At 40.0% G+C, this 22305-nt stretch overlaps 1 protein-coding gene across 2 annotated transcripts in view; it reads right to left on the bottom strand.

Moving 5' to 3' along the window:
• Window positions 1–595: 595 nt before the first annotated feature.
• Window positions 596–22305, bottom strand: part of arhgap29a (Rho GTPase activating protein 29a) — a 34647-nt gene continuing 12937 nt past the window's right edge. The window contains exons 3-23 of one of the 2 annotated variants that reach the window (XM_071485874.1): window positions 19814–19957; window positions 16429–16525; window positions 15810–15882; window positions 15309–15369; window positions 14639–14785; window positions 13220–13284; window positions 13011–13121; window positions 12742–12822; window positions 12062–12244; window positions 11526–11663; window positions 11144–11334; window positions 8954–9117; window positions 7720–7848; window positions 5980–6078; window positions 5478–5641; window positions 4587–4775; window positions 3915–4052; window positions 3404–3639; window positions 2935–3250; window positions 2718–2826; window positions 596–2533 (exon numbers count right to left, since the gene is read on the bottom strand). In XM_071485874.1, coding sequence (XP_071341975.1) covers window positions 1590–2533; window positions 2718–2826; window positions 2935–3250; window positions 3404–3639; window positions 3915–4052; window positions 4587–4775; window positions 5478–5641; window positions 5980–6078; window positions 7720–7848; window positions 8954–9117; window positions 11144–11334; window positions 11526–11663; window positions 12062–12244; window positions 12742–12822; window positions 13011–13121; window positions 13220–13284; window positions 14639–14785; window positions 15309–15369; window positions 15810–15882; window positions 16429–16525; window positions 19814–19957 — 3779 coding nt within the window. In that variant the 3' untranslated portion in view covers window positions 596–1589. Of the gene's footprint in view, window positions 2534–2717; window positions 2827–2934; window positions 3251–3403; window positions 3640–3914; window positions 4053–4586; window positions 4776–5477; window positions 5642–5979; window positions 6079–7719; window positions 7849–8953; window positions 9118–11143; window positions 11335–11525; window positions 11664–12061; window positions 12245–12741; window positions 12823–13010; window positions 13122–13219; window positions 13285–14638; window positions 14786–15308; window positions 15370–15809; window positions 15883–16428; window positions 16526–17362; window positions 17713–19813; window positions 19958–22305 lie in introns of those variants that run through there. The other variant, XM_071485875.1, reaches the window with a different exon arrangement.

Here is a 22305-nt window from a genome sequence, read left to right as displayed (position 1 = left end):
CTCTCTCACCAGGTTTTTAGGACTTCAGAGACACCTGACAGTAAAATCCCATTGAGGTTCTTTGAATCCTTGAGCTCAACACTTCATATGGTTAACTTAACAATTATAGACCTTCACACAGTCTACAAATCTCTCTCTGGTTACTACTATTCATGGTCACATTCCTGTGCAAATTTCAGTTTAATCTAGGTTAGTTATTATGCATTTTGGTTGCTACATCACTAATCAGATGTACTATGACTACATTTCAAAGAATAAAGTGTAGCACTTACCTCAGAAGAGCACTGTGGACTGATAGGTAATCCCTCTCATTCATTTGTAGAGGCCTACATGACCAAGCCACCTGGCCCTCATCCCTTACCACAGTTTGAAAAATATCCCAATTTTAATTTCAACTGAACAATCTAGTCAAAGGTCATCATACTGTTTGGCTACTGTATAACATCAAGCTCATCAAGCCCATCAAGGATCAAGCTTTTCTTGCTAAAGAAGAGCTCAATATTGCATAACTACTGATAATAATGGAAATAATTCTTAGTTCAATAAAGAAGTTGAAACTTCACTTGGAAAACAAAACAAAACAAAAAAAACATGGTTGGAAGTTGTCAGATATATTTTAATAAGTTACAAAAGGGTGTTTGTTTTCATGTACCTGTTTTTGTTTTTTTTTACACTGAACTTTCTGACATTGTCAACCTTGTACATTACCATGAAAAACAGCTACCATTTAAATAAATGATGTGTTTCCTATTACTTACAAAGAACCTGTAAGATTTAGGGTTAATGATAAAACTACTACAATTAAAAAAATGAAAATGAAAACGCTTTGGCTATTAAAAAATGTAGATGTTATATTGAAATAAGAAAGATAATGCTATGGCATTTCTAAAAGCTTTCGGAAAAGTTTGAGTTGGCACCATACAAGTTCAGATGTACAAAGACAAGTGGATGTACAACCCTTTGCAACTGGAGCTTCATAACACTAGCAAATGCCAATACAAATATTCAGTACAGCATGTAAGGAGGATCATTATATTGCTTTATACACAAGTTATGAGAAAAATGAATAATTATACCCTAAATATAACAGTTTCAAACATTCTGACTCACAGTAGGTAAAATGACTCAGAGATATGTGGAAGAGTATTGATATCAGGAAGGTACACCAAACTATTTTTCAAAGTCATGGCTACATGTACTATTGTAACTATTCAAACATAGCTTTTAGTATATAAACATACAAAAATAGTGAGCGTTTACACAGAATATTCAAATAAAATTGCACAGTTTCAAAAAAATTATAAATATTCTGACCAGGTGCCAGAGTGTACTGAGGAAGTGATTGGAAAATGAAATATTGGTGAATCATGTTAAAAATATAAAGCATTTTAAGTGCATCCTGTTTGTCTTTTGAGGACCAAAGGTACATTTAATTCTTTACACAGTGACCACAATCATAGTAAATCTGGAAATTGTCTTTGCAGAGTCAATACAGATGTTTCCTATTCTTTCCCTAACAGATTATGGCACACAGTTTTCACATTCAAGCACCGTTTCTTAGACCTCTGACAGCCCATCACTCTCTGAGATCACACAAAGTGAGCCTCTCGATGTTCGACCTCTTGGAGGCGTCTGGGCCTTAGTCTCTGGTACAGCGGTTTGGCCTGATTTTGGCCCAGTTCCTCAGGACTAGAACTCAGAGACTGAGACATTGCCACCTGCTCTGCCTCAATGACCTCCTCAAGAGGCTCATCTACAGACACTTCTATCTCAATCCCCAATACCTCCTCCTCATCCTCATCTTCCTCCTCATCTTCTTCCTCAGCACTGTTAGCTAATGTGCAGTCCTGCAGTGCTTTAGCTCTGGTCCCTGACGGGGGCTTGTAGAAGGTTCCAGGGGGAGGCTGGAGAGTCCTGGGTGCCCTAAAAGCTGTTGTGATGGGGCTGTACTTTGTTACATTGTCCTCTCTTCTTAAAGTCCTGCTGGGTCGCACTGCAACGGTGTAAGGTCTGTTGGGGTAGATGGTACTAATAATGCTCCCAGTAGTTCCAAGGGAAAGGGTTGATGGCACAGAAGCTGATAAGTTGCTGGAATCCACTGCTGAATTCTCTGTGGATGAACTGGCCACAATTCTGACAGACCTAGAAGCAACATCTTGCTTGTACTGTTTGTCCCAAGTTCTGCGTAATGTCTGGGTGTCAATAAATGTGCTACGGTAATGTGTGGCCACTTGCAATTTTGTATTCTCAGTTTCGTCCACCTCTTCGATGGACTGGTCACAGTTGCCTCCTTTCCTGATGTCTTGGTCAGTGCTGTTCCAGGTGTTATTCTCGTCAACTTGGCCTCGGCTGAGGATCCGTTCAGCTGGCATGCTGACTGGCCGGGAGGAAAGTTTGTTGCGAGGGTGTCGAAGCTGAACCCTGGTGACTGTGACATGCTGTGAACGACAGAGCCCCCTCTCACCAGGTTTCAGGACTTCAGAGACACCTGATGATAAAACCCCATTGAGGTTCTTTGAATCTACTTCATCAGCTTTAAACAGAGAAATTCAAAATAGATTAGACATTAACATATGAAGTAAAATTATGTGGACTTCAGAAATTCATAGATAATAAGAGATCTCAAAGAAAAATTTAATTTGCAGAAATATTGTCTGAATAATAATAATGCCTGTTGTATAATAATGTTTGTCATCTAGTTATGTAACAACACTGACCAGATTCAAAGTCACTTCCATCGAAGTTTGGTGTAGTCTCCTGAACCTCAGCCAGTAAGTGGGAAGAAGGAATTATGGAGGAATGCCTTTTATACACTTTGGAGGTTTGCTGCATGGTTCAATAGACAAGGGCAGACAACAATGGGTCAATGCACCATTTTATGTTAAATAAGTATATGTATGTGCAGATCTAATTTTTAGCATGAGAACTAACTACCTCCTTAATGTCTCCCAGCGACTTAGAATGCCTGCTCAGCTGCTGTTCCTTCTCCTGGTGGGTAAGCCGGGTGTCAGGGCTGGTTTGAACATCAACCTCTGTAGGAGAGGTGCCACTTAGGGGACTGAGGGGGGTGTCAAAGACCATTTGATAGTGTCTAATCAGGAGTTCCACAATCAGTGCTTGATAGGGGTAATCCACCAAAGAGGAAAGGGAAACTTCAGCATCCGCCTGCCTTGGCTTGATCAGTGTTGGGCCAAAGATGATACCCAGGTTGCTGGCTGTCATCTTATTCTCCTCTGACCGCTCTGTGACCCTGGGGCAGAAGGAAGAGTAGACGAAGACTAATCAATTAGCAAATTATTACTTATGTCATCCTTGCTTGTAAAATGACCATTTTAGATGTAGGAACAGTTAAATAATACACTCAGCAGAAATGTGTGTAATGGGTTATGTGATTGAGGCACACCGGTGCAGATGCTCTATTAGAAACTGCAGTGTCCTGTAATTTGCTGGTGGCAGCTGCCTCAGCAGGTCCTTGATCTTAAAGAGGACCCGGTTGAGCTCCACGCTGACCTGGGCCGGGTTCACTGGGGTGGGAATGAGACGTAATGCCTCCAGTTCCTCCACAATGACACCCTGGCTTTCCTTGGCCAAACCGATAAAGTCGTTATAGAAGCGGAACAGGATGAGTGGCTCTGGAAGCTGCCAGGGAAAGCATGGAGGAAACAAGAACAAGTAAAACAAATGAAACAAGGAAGTTCATGTTAAAGAGAAACAACAAAAATATAAAAGCAAATACAGAAATAGGAATAAGGGGATGAGAGGTGGGAAATATATGCTAAAAATAAACACAGACAACTAAACACCACTGCAGTGGTTTTGTTCAGCAGAGTCAATTTTAACCATCTCATGTCCTTATTTGGGTGGCCACCTTTGCAGTTTATTACATTAAGGATAAGTTTTCAAAAGCAGCCCACCTGTCTCAGGTAGAGTTTGAGTACGTTGCTAATGTCATGAGGATAAAGGTCGGACAGTTCCACCAGATCCTTGCCATTCTCAAATGCCTGGCACAACTTCTCCACCCGAGACTTGGCACCATTCACACGGTAGATACCCTACCCAACACAAAAACAAAATGTATTCAACACAGGAAAATTAGATGCAATTTTCCAGCTCACCATGGTGACACTGGGTGATCACAGCTGCCATATATTAACTGAGTAAGAAATATTGCACTGTATATGCATTTACAGAAAGCGTTTCCAGACTTTAAGTTTAAGTCTGTGAGTTACAGAATTACACAAAATAACTTCAAGTGAATTATATTTCTTTTTCAAAGCAAAGCATCAGCTACTCTTCCTAGTGTCCACACCTGAAGTCATGTTGAGACTTCCTAGAAAACATTATGACTTATAACACCAGCAACCTCTACCAACATAACTACTGCATTTTATATTTTAAGTCATAGGAACTGGATCCTCTTAAGTAAAGGCAAAGAGAAAACACTTGAAGAAGCAACATCCTCTTAACTGAAAAGATAGAGTATCATTGTCATGAACAATACAACTGGTGTGAGGTAGAGGCCACCCATGAAACCCTCTATTGATCTGACAATAGAAATTTTATCCTTCATATCTGCTTAAAAATACCTTCATGTTGAGTGCTCTGTTTTCGATTTCTGATGTACACTTCCGTATGATGAAGGGGATGCTGTCCTGACTATTCTTCGCTGCTTGTGTGAAGTCAATGCCAAAGAGGTGAAGCCTTCCCTGGAGTTTCTTATGGCCACACTGGATGGCCAGGGATTCCAGACACTTCTTGTGGCAGGCCAATGAACACTACACACAAGTTAACATTTATCTCAGTCACTCAAACAAAAGTTTCAACAAACAGCTCAAAGAGAGAAAAATAAAATGGATGAAAATCTCAATCCATTCAAAGCATCAAATCCAACTGATTCAGGGTTTGAAATTTGGAAATATATGTCCTCACAAAGCAACTTAATATCCAATGAATGAAGATGAAAAACAAACAAAGGAAGCTGCATGACTTGTAACCCACTGAACCAATGACATGGAAAGATTCCAATACAGTGCAGAGTTATGTTAATGAGATTATGCTCTTGACACTAGTATTACATTACTTTTTTTTTTTCCAGTAACCCTTTTGTTATTGTTTTGTTCATTGTCTTGTTCACTGTTTGTAATTAACAGTGGGGTGGGCGCACAGGGTCAATGGAGAGACTCCTTGGAAGACGTACAAAGGTCTTCAGTTTCCACTGCCCCTTCCCCCAACTGAGAACAGTTGGTGGATTTGGTCTCTGTGGAGAGCTTGTGGCCAAATTCAACTCTCCCCTTTATTCAGCTGTTTTGATGATTTTTTGCATGCCATGAGTGATAAAGAAACCATTGTGAGACTTTGGCAAAGTTCATCCTGAACTTGAGTTTGGACCCACTACATTTAATAAAAGGTCCAAAGAGAGGATCATTGTTGGTTCTATTCATTCTAAAAAATAAAAAGAAAGAAAAAACCAAGGTTACCTCCTCACACTCTGCTCCATGAAACACCACCAGGCCATCACACTCTCGACACTTGGAGGGTGCTCTGAGCTTCCTCAGCTTGTGGGTTTGAGCTGCCTTGGACATCTGGGTGTTTCTAAAGGGACCTGGAGAGCTAGCTGTCTCTATTACAATTTCACTTAAACCTGCAGAGTGAAAGGGGAGAGGGCATTGGAAGTCATTTTCCTGCCCTTTATATACCGTAAGAAAACCCTTGAATCCCACTGAGAATAATAAGATAATTCTCAAACAGAAAAGAGATTATACATATTAACAGACAAAATAAAGGGGTGGTAGCACACAAAATGCAAATGACAATCTCATAGTTTCAAGAACTAAATAGGGTAATACTACTGGAACAGGTTTGATGTATGTAACATAAATATAAGGATAACTTGAGAACTAACAGACAAGACATGTCGAAAACATGAGAAAAAAGGGTAAATGCATGGTGTAACATTTGTGAGCATTCAGTTTGACTCACCGTTATCAGAGGGTGAGGGAGGCTCTCTCTCATCCAGGTCATCAGCAGAAGACATGGTGCCAGTGGAGGGGGTTCTGGGTAATCTCCTCTTGAAGTCTCCTGAACAGTAAGCCATGACACACCAGTGAGTCCACATCTCCACAGTCGCTTCAAGTCAGTACTTTCTTTTTCTGCTCCCTGTTTTCTACATTACAGTGGTGGCAATGAGAAGTACTGAGCCCTGACTAGGACAACTTTCTGAATTTAACGCAGCGATGAAAAGGTGTGGTTGACTTCATGTCGTTGATAAACAAGAAAATTCCGTAATGGATTGTTTGGTGATTCACAAGTCCATTGACTGATTAATGATTTTCAATAACCTAATTTTAATTATGTTGTTGACTTTCTGATGAGCCAATCAGGAAGCTCACCCTTTAGTGTCTCATCAGGGATAAAGTCCTGCACTGTTTACACTTTGGGTGAGGATTGGTGGTGGGGACTACATTGTAGATACTTAGCTTTTACAATTGGAAATGCCAAACTACCCTTCAACATCTTGATTTACTCGAATAGTTGACTAGCAAACTAACATCCCCACCCAGCCAAGGACACACGTTGATTAATAAAATGTTATATAGACATTAGTTCAAGAAAGAAGGAAACAGGGCACTGTGCAAAAGTTTAAAATTTTCAGTCAGACCATAAAGTATGTTCATAACATGCCCATAGTTTGCCATAGACATCTGTGACTATCAATTGTGTAATCAGCAAAAGGACTGTAAAAGCTGGTTTAGGGGAACACATACCAAAGGGAAGATCTGTACAAGAACATTGCACTGTGACACATGTACTGTTGCACAGCAACAGAGAAAACACTGAAAGAAACCCAACCACCAAATCTTCCACTTTGTGTACATTGTCAACTGATACAATTGCATAATGTTAAACGAAGAGGCACCTGGATTCTCAGATAACATGCCAACAAAGTTGGGTGAACATCAAGTTTATAGGAAAAAAAATGGGTGGAGGCCCCAGGGACATTTAAGACAATCGGCACTGAGGAATGCCCCTCCTGTCTATCATTTGCAATGTGCTGTTGCTTTATCAATGACATAAGCAAGACCCAACTAATATTAAAGCTAGGTGTTGTACAACAAGTGTGGAAAATCTGGTGATTTGGCTACATAATAAGCATAAAAGCTTCAGAGAGGTAAATGTGTTTTGATTTCCTTAACTGAAAGTGCGACATCATGCACAGATTCATGCAGAAGATCAAAAGAACACATCAAGTTGTTAGATAGCTGTCCCACTGTAAATTAGCTGTTAAGTAACACAAATACCTTATCAATTTTGTTGGAAACTATTACAACATAGTGTTTGCAGAGATGCTAAAATAGTGGAACAAGTAAGAATTGGAGCCAATGATCTGTTGGGGACACTTGGACAGCTCTTATTCAATAAATAAGCAACCTGACCATTAACACAACCTAAAAACATTAAGCATGCATGTTTTGTTTTTGTTTGCTTTTATCCTGGTGTTACAACAATTTCTTATTTTGAGAACACATGCACATTGAGACCAGTGTGCAGACCAGTGTGAGCTTCAATGCCAGTCACACAACTCTTCTGCTGTACACCATGCTTTATCTTGCTTAGTGTTGTTCATTAAGAACAATCTGTCTTGTAAAAAAAGCTAAATTCAATTTAAAGCTTCAAGAAATATGAAATTAATTTAGGCACATTGTATGTCCATGGTCCTACCAGGGCTTGCAGTGGGCGAGTCCATGGACCGGGATTCACTGCTCCCTCCAGCACTTTCTGAGTCGCTGCACATCCCTCCACCCTGGCTGGCTGTGGCCCAGGGACGAAACGGAGCCTGAATCCGAGTTGCTGGATAAAAATAAAATTGAGCATTGAAAGCAATAAATAACATCTCCATCATGTGTTGTAAAGATGCAACTGGGTACTTGATCTAGGGTTGTGTGAGGTAGTCATGTTACGCGCAGTAGATTCAGGCCCTGTTCAGACCTGGTATTAACATGCGTCTTCAGTGATACGATCACAAGCTCTAAGTACCTCTGTTTACACCTAGCTTTAAAATGGCTTGTGTGTATGTGTGAGTGTGAGTGAGAGAGAGAGCAAGTAAGAGAGTGAACCTCCAAATGTCTCAAATACTTCCTGAATGAGTCCTGGGTGCTTTCACATCTGTACTTAGAGCTGTCCACTTGAGATCGGATCACTCAGGATGGACGTTCATACCAGGTCTAAACAGGGCCTCAGAACAAAGCACTGCTAGTTTAAAGAGGCAGCCGGGAGTACCAGCACAGAAGCAGAACGAGCATCAATACAAGTGAAGTTTAGCTCTTTCTGATTCACTCAGCTGACCTTTGGTGGCAGCGTAATACAGTGAGCCCCGTAGGTGTGATTGTGTGTAGGAATACGGTAGGTTGTACAGTGCGGTATACGGAAAACGGTAAGCGGTTGTAAAACATGCAGTACCAAAGGAAACTGCTGTTTTGACGGGAAGACAATGCACTGAAAATATTCTAAATGAAGTGTATATTTAAATGTATATTGGATTGTTTCGGTGGATGTCTTTAAAAAGTGTCTAAAACACGTTTTTTCTGCTGACCCCATCACAACTCAGCTTCCGTAACACACTGACTATGCATGATTACCTCACACAACCCCACCTCAAATAACCCAAATGAGCCTTGAAATTAATGTCTTGTATTGTACCTAGCTCTACAACCTTTTGGACTACTGAGGAATGGGGAAATGTAGTATGTGTGATCTCTGTCTGTTTTACAATAAAATTCACCCAGTAAGTTTGGTAAATAATGCACATGATAGCTATAGAAACCAGCTTTTTTTGTTGCAATGCAGGAAGGCCTGACACAAGCATCTAATATTTAGTCCTTAGTTGGTTCAGACAGACAGACAGATAGTGGTAGATAGTAGCAGCAGTTACTATGCTAAAAGTAAACATGTATACCTTGGATGTCTGTGCTACTGTTGGAGTGTCTTTCTGCAATCTTGGTATGTTGGGCATTGATGTCTATGTCATCTCCACCAAGGAGGTCGGAGGCCATGGATGCCTGTGACAGGTTATCGTGGGACGAGTGGCAGCCACTTAGCGAGTGCTTGTTGAAAGGCAGCCTGGGGAGGAAAATGATGGAAAAAATATGATGATATTGTTCATAGTAAACATACAGTGTCTTACAGCTTTTGAGGTTTAAGCTACATGCATTTTTGAAGGTTGAAACTAACTTATGAACTAATCAGTATCAATTCAGAAAGTCCTCTAAAACAGTGTGTCATTATCATGGGAGACTAAAAAGAAAAAAAAAAAACACCCTATAAAATTGTTCATGGCATGATGAAAGATCTTTTACTGCAGTTTTAAAGACATTATTGACACTTAAATCATATTGTCAAGTGTGTTCATCCGTAGATACCCAAATCAACAGACTTTTGACAACTGGGTAGATAGATAGATAAGATAGATAGATAGATGAGATACTTTTCTCCCTGCCAAGCACAGATCCAGCCCTTTTAACTAGCTTGTCCAGTCTTCTTGTGTTCTTATCTGACATGCTGCTTTCCAGGCAGACCACATCATAGAGGAAGACACTCGCCACCACTGACTGATAAAATATGAGCAAAATTTCACTGCAGACGTCAAAGGACCCGAGCCTCCTCTCTGCCCCTTCCGGTAGATGACATCCGTGTTCAGGGACCAGTCCAGTTTATGGTCAAGGTGCACACCTAGGTATTTATAAGTGTGCAACACCTTAAAGTCCTTCCCTCTAACTTCAACCTCCCTAGACCTGCGAAAGTCAATGATCATCTCTCTGGTCTTGGAGGTGTTTAAAAGGAGGCTGTTCTTGTCGCTCCATTCACTGAAGACCATCATCAGATCCCTGTACTCTCCTTCCTTGCCCATTCCTAACAAACACCAAAATAGCTGTGTCATCCAAGTATTTCTGGATGTGGCAAGACTCAGAGTTGTATTTAAAATCTGCTGTATACAGGGTGAACAGGAACAGAACAGAACAGTCCCCTGTGGAACCCCAGTTTGAGCTAACCTTAGAGTAACCTTAAACTGCCTTAGATATAATACGTTTCTCGGTGTTCATAAGAATTAATTTAAGTCAAGTCAAGAAAGAAAAAAGAGTATTCTCTTTTATAGAATGTCATTAGTCATCATCTAGCCATAACAATACAATATCTGTTATTCCTATACTGCAGTATCAAATTACATTCAAGATGTTCCCTGAATGATGTTGATATCATGAGATCAGTCCCACTTTACCATCATATAGCAATGATCATCTAACCAAGATAGGTTTGAGAATGCCTAATGTGCAAACCATGCCAACCATTGTTAATCAAAGTATCCCATTTTATCTCACAATACACAGTATGTAGGTCAGCAGTCTATATTTAACCTTTTGAAGACTAGTGGTGAGGAGTGTGCGTGTGTTTGTGTTTCATTTCCTCTCTCCAAAGCTGAATGTGTTTGATCAGTGGGATCAGAGTTGGGGGGATCCAAAAAGGGACCTGACTAACTTCTTGGACCAAAGCTTTCACAAGAGCTGGGTGCTAAAATTGCTCAAATATAGAATAAGCAGCATATTTTTATTGTCAGAGACAACATGTATACAGTTTGAAAGCTACTGGACCCTTTCAAAGAGGTTCAGTGAAACTGATGGTCAATCAACTGCCGCAGTTTTGCTCTCCCCTGACCGCAGTTATTTCCACAGGAAGCTTTGGCCAATCCAACTGTTTTATACTTTCCAAAAAAAGCTCTCTCACTGAATCACTCCACCTCAGCAGTGAAGTCTACAGCACCATTGTTTTTACAACCACTTGTTTATCATAAATAAATGTTCATCTTCCCACAGAATCCTGTGATACAAGATTTAAGCTTCTGATACAGTATAAAGATAATATATAATATCATTGTCAACAGTACATGTACAGACACTTTTTTACTGAAAATTTCAAATGAACTAAATGAGAGTGAAATTACTGATGTAGCTAAATTTAGGCACAAAACCTTATACATCAGATTTCTGTTTAATTCCAAGGAGATTTTCGAGTAAGGTTCATGAACTGTAGATCTATAACAAAAAAACTGAGATCAGATTAGGATGACAACCACAGTGTCTTGATGTCTAACCCTGTGCTTTGTGTAACAGCTGAATCAAATGAGTGAGACTCCAGGCGAGGCTCGTCGGTGGGCAAACTCCTGACAAAGTCGATGTATTGCTGGCCAGGCTCATACAGCTTGGCATTTTCACACAGACTCTGATGGTTGACTGGGAGGGATACAACCTGGGCCTGTTGGAGCTGGAACCAATTCACTGTCACCTAAAAAAAGGAAGCAAACATTAGTATCCAGGAGGTCCTACCTCAACAAATTACTGACACTGTAGTAAAATAGTTAAAAATCCAGACTAGTGCCTCCTCTTCAGTCTGTCCTGGATGTGGTATATTGTTTCTATTATTCCAGTTAGTCTAAACTTCAAATAAACATTTACAGCACAAAAATCTAAACTTACAGCCTTGAGGGTGAGGTCGCATTGAGAGACCATCTCTCGGATCTGAATGATGAGCTCACTCTTGGTGTTGGCAAGATCCATTCTCTTTTCCCCAACATCAATCTGACAAGCTTTGCAGTGCTCCCTGGCCTCCTCAGCCTGCCAGCAGAAGCATGATGAGTATAATTCTCAACTTGCTGGCTGATTCAGTTCTATGATAAATCTATAAATCTATGATAAACTTTAGGCTAGATTGACAAGTTTTGTGACAACTGCTGTAAGCTGTGCATGTGAGCTCATTTTATATTCACAACGCAGACCACAGCTCCCTTAAATCCACCTGCTTGCTGAGGAAAAGCAAATGTCATTCATCTTACCAGTTCCTGTTTTATATTTGGCACTATAAAAGGTAAATTGAGAGATGAAACAGGCAAAAGAGACTGGTATTCTATTCCAAAATGGTTGTATTTGTTTGCTATTTAAGAAAAACATTAAAAAACCTACGAGGGCCCATATGAATCTACAATGTACCACATTTGTACACATTTTTGCTGTACCTTCTGCATGGCCTCCTCCTCCAGCCTGCGCCTCTTCTCTAGCTGTTTAGCTGCTGCTGTTCCCCCTCCTCCTCCAATCTGCTCCTCCTCCATGCGGCTGGTAGACACTTTGGCCTTCTCATATTCTTCCTGCCGCTGGACCTGCAGCAGCCGAGCCTTCCTAAGAGCACTGTCTGCTTCATGCTGAAGATGTACATACATATTGAGTTAAAACACAGTCGACACATACAGCACCTACATGCAAAGACAGACATGTCATATTACAGTACAAGAACATCATTGTTTATAGATTAAGCGCGGCTGATCTTGCCACTTTTCCTTTGTCTGGCAAATCTCTGCATAAAACCAAAAGCATGTGCATTTTACAACTCCAACAATGCTAAGCAGAGCAAGCACAAAATTTAAAAAAAAACTGTTCTAATATTAAAAAGCAATTACTTTACAAATTACTAGTCCTGAGCACTTGGTAAGAATTATTAGCTTAATCAATGATGCTCTTTCGATTATACTGTAGTTGAAACGGAATGAATGTTCTGGCAGGCTGCATGACAACCTGACAACATATGTATATGTGTATACTGGGCTTAGGCATTTCAAGAGCATTTCTGGATGAAGTCCGCAGGTAGATGCATTTGTGTGGGGCCCTCTTCAAAGTGTAACCTTTATGGTTGTCAACTCACCATTTTCTTTTGCTGTCTCTGCCACTGCTCCTTGACCTCCTTTCGTAGTTTGTCCAGTTCATTTTTTCTGGCCAGGAGAGGCTGGAAAGAAACACAAGTGCATGCATGCACGCACACGCACACGCACACACACACACACACACACACACACACACACACACACACACACACACGCATGCACGCACACAGTCAGTAAGTCCTCCTGTTTACATTAAACAACCCAAGACACAGCACCATTTCAGAAATGCTTTAGTCATTTTGCTGATTACCTGCATGAATTTGTTACTTTGGAGTACTGCTGCAGTGTGAAGTACCAACTGGCTGTATTCAATGTCATTTTTGAAAGCACTCATGTAGATCTCACGAAAAGGCATGAATTCCTTTCATGAAGAGAAAAAAGTGTTAAAGTCGATCCTTAACAACTAATAGGTGGCAGCAAAACTGAATGCAAGTCAAATTAGCATCAACATCTACTCACCTGCTGACTTGCAAGCGTCTTGGCAGATTCAGCCATTTTGGTGTAACTCTTCGCACACTCAATATCTAAAAATAGACCACACCCTAAGTTTACATACAATAACTTGTATACAGTGTGTAAACAGTTCTCTCTACTGGCCTGCAAATTGTCATTTATGTGTGTGGAAACATTTGCATTGTGCTGAAGTACCTTTTTGTATTAACTGTTAGACTTTTTTAAACACACAACTGGCTGGAAATCATTTAAGCATTGTCTTATCAAATCATACAATGTCCTTGAGTCATCAGACACATCCATAAGCTTATCAGTAAATACAGCATTTGCCAAAGTGGATATGTTAAACAAACAAGCCTTCTGTTCACCTAAAAACAAATGTACTGTACAACTTGACTGAGTGCTTTGTGTCACTGTGTTGACTGGCCAAGTGACTAAGTAATAGACTGAAACCATTCATTAACCAGTGCACTGAACAAAAGCTCTCATACTGAACATTAAACCTTTAGCCTGGATAAGACTCCATTGTTTCAAGTCCAGTTCAGGTGATTAGGTATTTATTAAAATTTCACTCAATCAATACACCACATTGTTCTGGAGCTGAATTCTGAGCTACAATAATTTAAAACATTTTCATTCAAACTGTATTGCTTGGAGCTATGTTTAAGACCACATATGAACCCCCCCAAATATTGGAAAATTATTTTATTTCCCATTGAACAAGACTAATAAAAACCCTAAAACTATAAAAAGGGACACCAGGAAATTCAAGTGATCCTGAACAGTATGTCAAATAGGTTTTTCCTTGATAAATGCTAGGTAAGAGTGGGGCATTCAAGCATAAAAAGTAAGTACAAGTGACAGCTGGCAGCCAATGTGTTTTGCTTATTGTTTCATCATTTGACCTTTAATTGCAGAATGATGTCTGTGCAGAATTTGACACTAGAAGGCTGCTTCACATCCAAAAAGGAGCAAAAGTTTTTCTGTTCTTAGTTAAATCTGAATTTGACAGGGGTACATAGGAGCATTCTGTAATATAAAAAGCTTGGAAAGCATTCGTGGCCCAACATGCAACTTACAGAAATGTGATGTGAAATGTTTTGCATATTCATAGATTCTGGATTTTCAGTGACAGAGGATGTATAGATGCTATTACTTTTTTTTACTGGGTAATTGAACTTTTTGTGGAAAAACTATATGAAACAGTTATTTAACCCAGAATATTTCTATATGACATACCCAGAGGGGATCTTTAAAAAAAAAAAGTATGTAATGAAGTACCTAAGCTAGGTATATAGTCCATAACACTAAGCAACACATGACAGCTGACATTTATACTTTACCTGATAGGTGCTACTTTGGTGCTGCCTCTCTACATGTCAGAAGTAGTCTTGCATTTTTCCCTACTCTTGTGCCGTAACTCACCCATGTTGAGACGTTTATCCACCCATGCCAGCAGCTCTTTGGTGTACTTGGACCAGGCCTTGGCATAGAGGAGCGCTGACTCCACCCCACTATCCTGCCGCTGCAGCGTCCTGTCCACCTCCTCGGCCCGAAGCAGCGGTAATGGCCCTGTGAAAACAACAGGAATTCCACGAGGGAGGTCGTAAAAGATGGACTTGACCGGCAGTGGCAAACTCCCATGCAACATACCTCTCACTACTGGTGGAATATTACATAGGCTACGTGTTGAGCTAACAACATCTGTGACAGTGATCACAGACAAAAAGCCCACACTGACCTTGTATGAATGGGATATAGGCTAATAGCATTTGAAGGTAAGCTGACAGAGGACTGACTGCTGGATGTATTAATAAGTGGTCAAGGAGAATGATCATTGAAATGTGAGAGCTAGTGGTGCTCTTACCCCAGATAACCCTACAGACACTGCTTTAGGTCTGCCTGCAATGGCAGTGATGCAGCACGAACAAGGCCATAACACAGAATGATGAAGCAGGAACAGGAGCAGTAGCTCAGCTTAAGAATGATTTGTGAACAACATTTTTCCAACAAATTACAAGGATTAGTCCCCCCCCATACTTTCACAGAACAGCACCAGAGTACAGTAGCTGTGTGTTATAGAGATCTGTCTTACCTGGTGGATCATCTTTCTCAGGACCGGATCCTCCAGATTCCACGGACAGGTTCTCAAAAGACTGAAAAACAGAGAGATGGAAAAAAAATAGGGTGGATTAATGTTCTACTCAAAACATGATATGCTCTGCAAACATTCTTAAAACAAGGCTAATCAGAACTTGACTTCCTCCTTGGAGCACTTATAAAACCTACAGCAGCATAACAACTAGAATTACATAGAATTAATTCATCTCTTGCAGAGACCATTTCAGGAACAAGTGTCAACCTGCAAACACTCACTTGACCCCTGGACTCTGCACTTTGCTAGATATTCTTTCATAACTTTTACATGACAATTCAGAGGCAGTAAGCCACATCCTGGCGCTGATAGGACGGTCAATAAACTACTGATAAATGGGTGTGTAAGAATGGGGGCCATATGAATACACTAATGTCAGCCTTTTATTTTTGATATCAAACACAGCTATGGAACATGTTAAGTATTAATTTGATTACTCACCTTGCTTCTCTTAGTTAGGGGGAGCCCCAACACTGATCCATTCTCTACATCTCCCATAAGGAAGTCAGATACTCTGAAGGAAAGAAGGAATACAAACCAATAGATTGGGTTAACAAAGGGAGAAAATGATCAGATACAACACTTTAAACATAATCATCATTGTGTTTTTAGAATAAGATGTTTTAAAGGAGTACTCAAGCTCTTTAGTGTTGCACTACCATAAAGTTGGGATTCTCAAAAGATCAAAACAGATGCACGAAAAGCTACAATATTATGTCTCTAGCATGGGTCAGGCTCCAAAAACATCAGATCCTTGAATGCCCATAATGCAACTCAGCAGTATCTTTCATCAGTAGTAGTAGTAGTAGTATCTTTCACTTTCCTTCTGCCTCCTAAATGCTCACTTTTTTAAACTCTCCACCTCTAGTTTGTAATGCAGAACTTCAATTTAAAAATGTTAAGTTTTAGTATAGTTTTAGATAGTTCCCAACTCACTGGATCAAGGTAAAGAAAATTGCGATTTTTACGATTTTCCAGTGACATACAGTCAACTCATCTGCAATTTAATGGAGTAACAATGAGCAATCAATAGCAAACACAATGATGACATCATACTTACACATTGCCAAATGTGAATGCCAATGTGTCGATAGCAGTGTAGATCTCTCCAAAAAGCTTCTGTTTGTTCTCTTCATTCACTTCCTTAAAGTTCACCCCTGTCAAATTGTGATGAAACAGGATAGAGTCAAGCCTTGGTAGCAAACTTAAACCCTGGAATCTGAAGACATCCTGTGATTAAGGCATGAAACCCATGGCATGATTCATCATCCTGTGTATGACGTCAAATATGGACTCAATGAAAGTTTCTTCTGAGTCATGCTTTACTCCTCAAATCACACTGACAGCACCTCATATGTCTATGTGCCAGTGACATTTTGAAATTGAAAAGTCCCTGAGAGGCATCCAAAAACAACTGTGCACCTTAAATCAGAAAAGATAAGCAAAGACCCCAAGTGTGTATATTTGGCTGTAATCTGGAAAAGCAATGGTTTCCTGCTGTAAGTCTAAACACAGTGATGACTGATGACAGAGTGGGGAAAAACACCAGTATAAATACTACTGTAATCAGTCTTCACAATAAACTTCCTGTCCTGAATGAGGACAGAGGAAATAAATGAGGAGAGAGATGGTCATAAAATGAGACCAAACACCAAGAAATAAATCAGTGAATCACTGCACTGCTCTGCTCTGCTGCCTCCATGATTTCTGCTTCTATTTTACAGAGGCAGAAAAGGATGAATCATAAGTTGGAAAGAGTCCAAATTTGTTGAACTAATCTTGAATGGGGTTTCAAATCTTAAAGGAAGACTGGTTCAAACAGTATCCTCACTTACAGTACTACATCTTTAGCTAGGCCCTTCAATATCCATGCCATATAATGAATTAACCAAATATTAAGATGGTTCCTTGGTAGATATTACATATTGCATCCGGTTTTTCTGTTGTCAAACAAGTATACTATATGATAAATGGCAAAACTATCAATTACCCACCTCAAAACAAGCTTTCTTCTTCTCCCGTCAAACAGAAATAAGACTTCTTGATCATGTAACCACTAATTCGGAGTGACTGAAGCAATAACTTTCTGTCTAAACATCTTAAATACGCCTCTGAAAAAGTAACTTTCCTTTAGAGGGTACAGTAATATGTTTCTCTATCTGGAAAAAGGAAAAATTGACAGAGAAATAAATCCAATGCAAAAATTCTTCTCTCAGACTTGGGCACAGGAAGTGTTAAGGCTTTGTCAGAAGGGTGCACAAAAGGATTTCGATGAGTCGAATGTCCATGGCGGCCTTGGAGCCTCTTGTCAACCCCAGACCAGCTACTGTAGCCACCACCATTCAAAGCATTCAAACTCTCTTGTGCTGTTACATCTCCTCCTCTTCTGTCCAGCCCCTACCCCCAACAGGACATCCTGAGGCTTGGTGGAATACAATGCCAGTACTCGCTCAGGCCCCAACCAGTGGTCCAAACATGGAAGTTACATCATTGGAGAAAAATGGTATTGTTTCACTGGAAAGCACAACAGTCTTGAAATATTCATCAGCTGCAAAGTCCTACGCAGAATTCAGATCTACGAGGATTTTTTCTTCCAATAAAGAGTAATATATGTATTGATATGGCAAGGCACACGACTGGATATTAAGCAGCACAGCATGGAGAGAGTAACAAAACCCTGTATGAACAAGTATTTGATCTAGTGATGGAGTACATCTTGGAGTGTGATGAAGTAGACATGTAACCCAAACTCCACTAGAAAAATTCCCAGTATTTTCCCACATTTATTATTTTTTTTCTTCTGTAAAATTCAGATCACAACAAAACACAACCTCCTAGTCACATGACATCCCTCCATTTATAGTAGGATAATAACATTTTACATTTTAATGTTGTGTAACATCGAAAGCTCGAGATTTAGTTGTGAAAAATACTGGTACCAGAATACAGATAACCATACCTTGTTACTGTGTGGGGTTCAAGAAGTGAGCAATTCTGGCCACCTAGTGGCAGAAAAGGCATTATAGCATGCTTCACTTCATGTATATATAGCTATACAAGACTATATAATTAGAGCTACTGTTAATGCTAAGCATGGTATTACTCCAATACAAGTGAAGGTTGGAGTACATTTTTTTATATGTCAGTGCATTGTTGTATTGTTCTACCTTTACAGGACCTAATGACTATGAAACAAGTTATTGAATGTACTGACCTACTTGTAGAACCTGTAAAATAGAAACCTTGTAGAATATGATACAAAGCCCGTAGAAATGGCTATAGAAACATAATTTAATCAAAAAAGGACAGCCATTGTCATTTTTGTATTTTTTCTTCTTTTTTTTTTTAACACACCCCAACCCCAAAAATGGCATGGCATATTACTCAAGTAAAGTACAGATAACTCAAGTAAATGTACTTTGTTACTACTGTTACATTATTTGCTATACAACACAAGCACTTGTTCAGAAATGCCACTTACAGTTGTGCCCTTAAACAAGTCAATATTAATAATACAAGTTTAAAAAACAGCTGCAAGTTTTTTTATTTTAAATCTACATTCTTCAGAATCTTTCTGACCATTAATGCAATGTCATTAAGAGCCAAAAGCTTCTACAGAATGAATATTGAGCTGTCAAATCTGAAGTCTCCAAATACCCTACTCTCTGTGTGTCTACTGTTAACCATATGTTTAAATGCCACATCAATATTTAAGTTCCTACACTACAGACAGGACTTGCATGCATCTAATTGTTTATGGCACACACCCACGTGTTGTGCACTCGCTGAATTCATGTGCTGAGCCTCCTCAGAATTTGCTCAGTTCTGCATGCAAAGCTTTTACTAAATAAAAGCTTTGCAAAAAGCTATGTGGCTCTTTGCAATGTAAATTGAGGCAAGGTATACTCAGGGGATTCTTGTATGGCAGCCAAGTTAAGAATTGACCTGCATGCCAGATCATAATCTCAGAGAATGAGAGATTGAAAAGGATTCCTCAGTGACAGCACTGGCAGGCTAAACACAAAGGACAACTGTTTCTCCCTGCCTGTTGAATCAGGTATTTCACTCCCAAATATAATTTTCTTACTCTCTGTATGGGGTTTGAAACACACGCTGATGCATTCTAAGCCTAAGTGACTTCTGAACTGCATTGCTTTGAAGCTTAAGAAAACTCCTCAGAAACATTCCCTGGGAAGTTCTTTTTAAGATTTGGGGAAACAGTGTGAGAGAGAAGATGTAGCAATAGTGAATGTTCAGGGGAGAATACTGTCAAGGGATTAGGGGGGATGAGATAAGAAGAGACAGAAAACAGACCAAAGGAAGAGTGGAGGAGTAGCTGGTGTATGTTGCAGGAAAGCTGTGACTTATATGTGTGTGTGTGTGTGTGTGTGTGTGTGTGTGTGTGTGTGTATGTGTTTAAGGGTGAGCTGGTCACCATAGCTTACCTTTGACCGTGGCGATGACAGTTCCAGCTGTACTGAGGATGTCTACTGAGTTGAGGCTCTGGTGTTTGCTGATAATGGCCTTTAGGACTCGCAGCAGCTCCCCAAGACGCTCATGGACCACCTGATGCAGGCAGTCCTGGTGCTCTAGAAAGTAATAAAGAAAGTTTTATTAAGCCACTTCCTTAACTTAACAATCATTAAAGTGACATTCAGTCTACCTTGTAATAATTAATAACAATAATGGATAGTTAAGCCTTGTGGTTTGGACTTGGGATATTATTTACTGCTTAGGGTAAACCACTGCAAATATCTTACGGGCTAGACTTGCAATTGAGTTTCCTACATATAAATAAATAAGGACTGTGTCTCAACAGATCTATATGTAAAAGTAAAATATGTAGAGCAAATCAAGGAACAACAAAAGGCAGTTAAAGTAGTTTTTTTACCTTCCCCACCATCCACAGTCAATCAAGCATTTAAAATAACATTGACTATTAGGACTAAATACATCATCAAACATCTTGAATAGGTCAATACTGTCTATATTTCAACACTGAAGCTGAATAATTAACAATTCATTGTGTGCTATAAACCCTTAGCAGATTGGACTTGGAACCAAACTATTTAAAAGTCTCCTTGCTTTAAATGAATGGGGCAACCTCACTGGAAAAAGGATCACTACATGACATTCCAGCATCATTGATTGAAAGCGTGACCATTGCAGCCATGTCAGACTACTGCCATCCATTCACAGTAGTTCTAGTCAACAATGTAGCAGCTAATGGTCCATCCAGGCACCTAGACCATAGAGCAGAGATAGCAGAGAGATTGCACACAATTCAGCAAACCTACACAGAGAACTAAAATTGTGTTAACCCAAGAGCCAATTGCATAAACAAACACAACCGTGGCCCTTCTGCAATTAGCAGTTAGCTGATCAGTTAACCTAAGAGAGCATGGCATCTCAGGTATGCGGTTCTGTGTACTTGATGGAACTTTACTAACAGTGAGTTATCATATTCACAAAGGACAAAATGCACTTTGCTACCAAGTAACTTTGATAATGTCCTTTGGCATGGTAAAGGAACAAGGTCATGTATGAGACAATATAAATGCGTACATAACCTAAATGTTTTTACTACTTATTGGAAAAACATACTGAGTGCTACAGGGTAATGTGACTGAGTTCTGACACAGTTGGTATGGGTGCCTGTGCGCTGCGCCCCCCCCCCCACAAACACAATATGGACACACATAACTGCCATTGTGACCAAAATATTTCCGCTCCTATTCATGTCATGTTTCCAAGTTACATGTATTGTCATGTGTATAAATTGATTAATTCTAATAACTATTTCTTTGTTAGAATTCCTTGGTTGCAACTTCTTAGTAAAATAAAAGTTTGATTCAAAAAAATGCACACACAGACAAACACACACAGAATGGATACAGGCTTTCAAAGCCACATTTTGTGCTGACGATCACCCCTGGATTACCCCTTCATGGAAGAGGGGATCAGAAAGACTTTAGCTGTCTCCCATTTTTGCTTTTATTCGTTAGCCCTCTTTTTTGGAGTGGGACAAATAGTGCCGCCAGTGGGGCTAATAATGCTGGGCCTGTGTGGCCACCATGACAATGCTAGCTGAGGCCTGACCCGGAAATCCAGCCAACTGACCAGCAGGTGACAAGTTCACATTGACCAACAGGTCACAACATCACAACAATAATCAAACAACCAGTATGAAGTGTGAAAAAATGTAGTCATTTGAGGGCCATTTTCACCTATTACTGACAACTTTAATACAACAAATCCACATAGGCCGCCTAACATAAACCTAAAGACCTGGGGTGAATGGGTAAAGTGCAATAACTCAAAGAAATAACACCACAACAAGGTCAAGAGGTAATTCTAGGTGAACAACATGCACTTGCAAAAGATCCACACACACACACAACAAATAAACTCAGCAAACCCAGGACACAACAAAATGATTATATAAGACAATCACCAATTTCAGACTAATCCACCAACACTCGAACTACTCCATGTCAACATGCCCTGTTGTTTCTTGCTTGCCAGAAGTTTCTCCACAGGACCCGGGGAGTCCTGTCCTTCTCCATAGCAACCATCTTCATCCTTCTTCATCAGATGTCATGAACAGCTCTTTTCAGTGCCGAGGACCTGGTGGTTTTTGATGATGAAAGCCTCTCGTCTTTTTGTTTCAGCTGCCCAACTTCCCACGAGGCAGGAAAAGGGCCAGCGGTGTGCTTCTGGCACAACTGCACATTAAACTGAGACTCATTACGGATGTACAGAGGTCGTTCTCATTGATCGTAGCCTGAACTATTTTGGCCTTTGAAAGGCGACTAAAAAGAGTAATTGAGAAAAACAGTACAATTTGTGATTTTGTAATAGTGGCATGCACTCTCGTATTCAGTTCCCACCACAGACCATTGAATGATGTCGTCTCAATTTCCACAGGCTCTAAAAG

The sequence above is a fragment of the Trachinotus anak genome, unplaced genomic scaffold, assembly GCF_046630095.1.
Source record: "Trachinotus anak isolate AG129_WGS33_773 ecotype Australia unplaced genomic scaffold, CSIRO_AGI_Tana_v1 ptg000009l, whole genome shotgun sequence".
NCBI classification, from domain to species: domain Eukaryota; kingdom Metazoa; phylum Chordata; class Actinopteri; order Carangiformes; family Carangidae; genus Trachinotus; species Trachinotus anak.
Note: the sequence above shows the minus strand (reverse complement) of the source record. Positions and strands in the feature narration are given on the sequence as shown.